This window comes from Pocillopora damicornis, chromosome 13 (assembly GCF_964200805.1).
Source record: "Pocillopora damicornis chromosome 13, jaPocDami1.2, whole genome shotgun sequence".
Classification (NCBI taxonomy): Eukaryota; Metazoa; Cnidaria; class Anthozoa; order Scleractinia; family Pocilloporidae; genus Pocillopora; species Pocillopora damicornis.
Genome location: NC_142682.1, coordinates 16,551,520 through 16,555,642, shown reverse-complemented (window position 1 = coordinate 16,555,642; position 4,123 = coordinate 16,551,520). Strand labels below are relative to the sequence as shown.

The following is a 4,123-nucleotide window of genomic DNA, read 5'->3' as shown; positions in this document are numbered from 1 at the left end:
AATTGCCTCCCTTCACTCTGGCCTAGATTGTAGAAGTTGGATAATACTATCTACTAGAGAAATCTCTCTCTTGTGGATACCACTGAATGATTCTTTACCACTTATCCACTGGATAGCAATTTATCCATTGTACTGCAGAGTCCCTCCTTTGAACAACTGCACTGACTGGGCCCCAGAGAAAAAGTGACCATGACAAACTGACCAGTTAACTGAAAAAATACTGAGGGGATCAAAGGAGGTGTAATTGGTAAAAGCCTGGCATCCCAAACATCCCCGCTCTTTGAGGTGTATGAACAAGTACCAGTAAACTGACAAAATATTAGCTTGAGACGGGAGGGGGGAAGGTGGTTATCAGTGATGAATAAGTATCTCTATTGTACCACATTTATAAAATAGGAAATGAATCACATGCACATAACAACTCATCATATATTTAATTCTTTTTTTTAAGGGCATGTGACATATAAATATTAGAAATGCTTCTCTCAACACCCTTCAGATGCTCAGTAATTACAATAACTATGAATGATTACAGATGAAAAACACCATATAAAAGTTAATTGCAAGAAGATTTTGTAAGGAATTTTTCATCAATTACAAAAACATATCAGTGTTTATCATCCAGATGTATTCCATTTCACACACAGGCTAACAGGCAGAAATACTTAATTGTTAGATCATATAAATATTCAGCTGTTTACAAAATAATTGCAAGATGTACATATCATACTGTAATATACAAAGTTTTAAGAAATAATCAACATATATCAAATCAGGAATCCCTTCTGACTTTCCAAGACATATGGGAAGTAGAGTATTGTAATAGCTGCAATTTTTCTGCCTATGCAACAAGCATTTAACCTTTTAAACCCTAAGAGAAACCAGTATCTAATTTCTTTTTTCAGTAATACTTTTAAATCTTTCATCAAGTTAATGACAATAAGGGTAATGACCACCAACCGAAGAAGCTTTGATTGTTAACCCTTTAACTCCCGTGAGTGACCAAGTCAGAATTTCTCTTTACAATATCAATAATATATAAATCAGACGAGTGATGAGAATAAAGAAATATATCAACAGGGGATTATTAATATATCAAATATTTAATTCTCCAAACTAACATTATAAGAGTTGTATGGCAGAAAGTGAGGAGAATTATTGATGAGATCTGGTAGTGAAGGTGTTGGATAAATTCTCCTTGTCAATACCAAAGTAAATGTATTGTGAAGAGTATAGAAATATCGATATTGATGTTAGAGTGTAAAAGGTTATTTTCTCAACTGCAGGAAATCAGTCACCATGTGGTGTTTTACGAGCCCTAAAAGTTTGACTAACTACTTTTGAATCTGTTCTTGATTGATATGTGAAAATAAAACATTTTCATGGCTTCAAAACATCCTTCCAAAGGGAAAACTTAAAAATTCTTATGCAATATACACATTGGATCAAAGTGCTTCTTCCATTAAACATATAAATACTGCACCAGAGGCCATGTTTTCATAGAAAAAGAATTTTCTAAAAAGCTGTATACATAATAATTTCTGTTAATTATATCATTGCCCAATTCTGTAAAATGAAACTGCCAGCAGTAAAATAAAATAATAATAATAAAATAAATTAGCTCTGGTGGACCTAAAATGTGAAAAAAGGGGGAAAAAGGACACTATTCAAAAAGGCTATCTCAGAGAAATGGTACCTACAATTGCTATTTTGTGATATAAAAGCAAAACAACAATATCAGGCTAGCAAAGTGTTTGGCCAACATCAATCCTCAATAATAAATCAACATGGATTCATTTGTCTCCTGATTTAGATTTATAAATTGCACAGCTGTACTATTGATTGAAGATTGTGAGGTCTGACTGATACACTGTTACCTAGCAAGAATTAGCAGTATATCAGTCTTACTGTTGCACTCTTCAGTTAAAGGTTTGTCTCTGTTATTGATCATGATTTTAAATTGAGAGGCCAATGGTTGAATCTCTTATTTTTTCCTCATCATCAAAACAACAAATAACAAAAAGACCTTTTTCGACAATTTCAATCTTCCACCACCAAGTGGTTTTGTCATTATTTTTTTTTCTTTCCTAGCCTTTTTATTTTTGAGGCAGTAAACATGCAATTTTAGTTTGATGATTCTTCAATAAGTTTTTCAGTTCTGAAATGTCTTCAAACTTCGAGGCAAAACACCTTGCAAGCACAATTCTGAGAAATACTCGATTCACTGTCTAGTTTTAACGCAAGGCAATGCTAAAGGAAACCCCCTCCCCACTCAGCCCCCCTAACCAATGCAAAGTTAACCCCACAGGAAACCTACATGTGTTGACTGGATTCTAAAAATTATATACATATTCACATGAAGACGTCACCTACCAACCTTGCAAAAGATGATCAACATCGCATTGAAATCGGCATGCTGTAAAATTTTAGATTTCCGGAAAACTCGTGAATCCGGCACGCTCTGAGTTCCCGATCGAATCTAATGAAAAACTTCACAACGCCACTTACGAAGCGGATGAGAACGGGTAAAGAAAAGAAACGTAATTTATACGTGTTCTACAAATCTCTATGTAAACAAATTACCATGCATGAATTCCATGGGTTTCGCAAACATGGGAAATTTGCATACATCAACCACAGCCACGCCAATCAGCTGTTCCTGGGCTGTTCAACATCCGAGTAAACTTTCAAACAAGATTTCAAACTATGAGCCTTCTCGAAGCGTTTTCCGCACTAGAAGGGCCGTTCGTGACAGCTTCAGTTTTACACTTTGTAGGGGTTTCGAGAAGTTCAGGTTTGTCCCCTTCTAAATGTTTGATTGCCTGAACGATCGTATCCAAATTTTGACGAGAAGTCGTCAGTGATTTTGGCGATTTGTCGTTTGACTTCGACCTAGCGTCCACTAGATCTAATTCGAGCTGTCTCTTCTTCTCCTCCACGCTGATCCGTAGTCTCCTTTCACGTTCTAGTTGGCACCTTAGTTCAATGAGCTCCTTTTGTATTTCCTCGACGTAATCATCACTTTGTAAAACGTTGTTGTTTTCATCGTCCTTGCTATGTTCCTGTGCACGTGCTTCTTGATCAATTTTAGACTTTTTCGGCGGAGATCTCTTCAGATCCGAGCTGTTCGTTCCCTCTCGATCGCACTGGCTCAATATTCGCTTTAGAGTCGTGTTCTGTTGCAAAAGACGGGTCTTGTCTTGCTCCAAAGCAAAAATATGCTCAGCTGTTTGTTGAAGTATCGCGGCCTGTTCGTAAAATCAGTGAGTATTAGAGGTCAGTGCGAGGACTTCACTTCTTGCAGGGATTTCAAACCAGCTTAACTCAATCACTAAAATGAATGCAACATAAATGTAACAGGAAATACCTTGCTTAGTTTTTCGCCTTCGCTGTGTGGAATCAGCAATCTCAGTGCTTGGAAACCGGAGTTAATGCTTTGCATACGTCGTCTTTCGTTTGAGTTTGCAATTTCCCGCCGCAGTTTTCGCTCCCGCTCACGATTATCAACCACTTCAACTTTAAATCTGCAACAAATTAAGACAACGAAGGTGCAAAATGAAATGGCATGAGCTATTTGATGTGAAAATAAAACACACAGATCATGAAATACATCAGCTGAATTTCCAATATTTTTACCTGTTATCGTCATCCTCGTATAGCTCGTCCACCTCGTAAGATTTACGTTTCTCTGTCGTTCGCGCATAAAATGACATCGCATTGACCTCTCAAAAGCACGCAATTTAGATGACGACCTAGTCTCTAAAGCTGAAGCCGAGGATTGAGAAAAGCGTGAAGCTTTTCTGCAATTCAAGCCAAACAAGCGAACGAGTATGAGTCTTAGAAGACCACCAAATCGGCGGGAAACAGCTGGCTTTAGTGATCAGGTGACCGAGACCTAAAGCAGAAAATTTGAATGCGGCACAGCAGAGGAATGCCATTTGATAAGCTATTAAGAAGATATTGTTTGATCATAATTACATTTTCAAAAGTTTTAATTTACAAGCCAACAAACCAAGGTTCTGATAAAAATAAGTATTTTCCCACAACAGACTTACTGTCACTTTATTTCCAATTTTTCAGAAGTACCTCATACGAATAATGTAAGTATTAAATCCACACAGAC

The 4,123-nt window shown here is 36.8% G+C and overlaps 1 protein-coding gene across 1 annotated transcript; it reads right to left on the bottom strand.

The window, feature by feature from the left end:
• Window positions 1–415: 415 nt before the first annotated feature.
• On the bottom strand, window positions 416–3,883 carry LOC113681133 (transcription factor AP-4). The gene is made up of 3 exons (XM_027198201.2): window positions 3,637–3,883; window positions 3,368–3,524; window positions 416–3,248 (listed from the first exon to the last, which is right to left on the bottom strand). Exons 1-3 carry the CDS (start codon window positions 3,711–3,713, stop codon window positions 2,700–2,702), a joined length of 783 nt encoding a protein of 260 aa, XP_027054002.2. The 5' UTR covers window positions 3,714–3,883; the 3' UTR covers window positions 416–2,699.
• Between the last annotated feature and the right edge of the window lie 240 nt (window positions 3,884–4,123).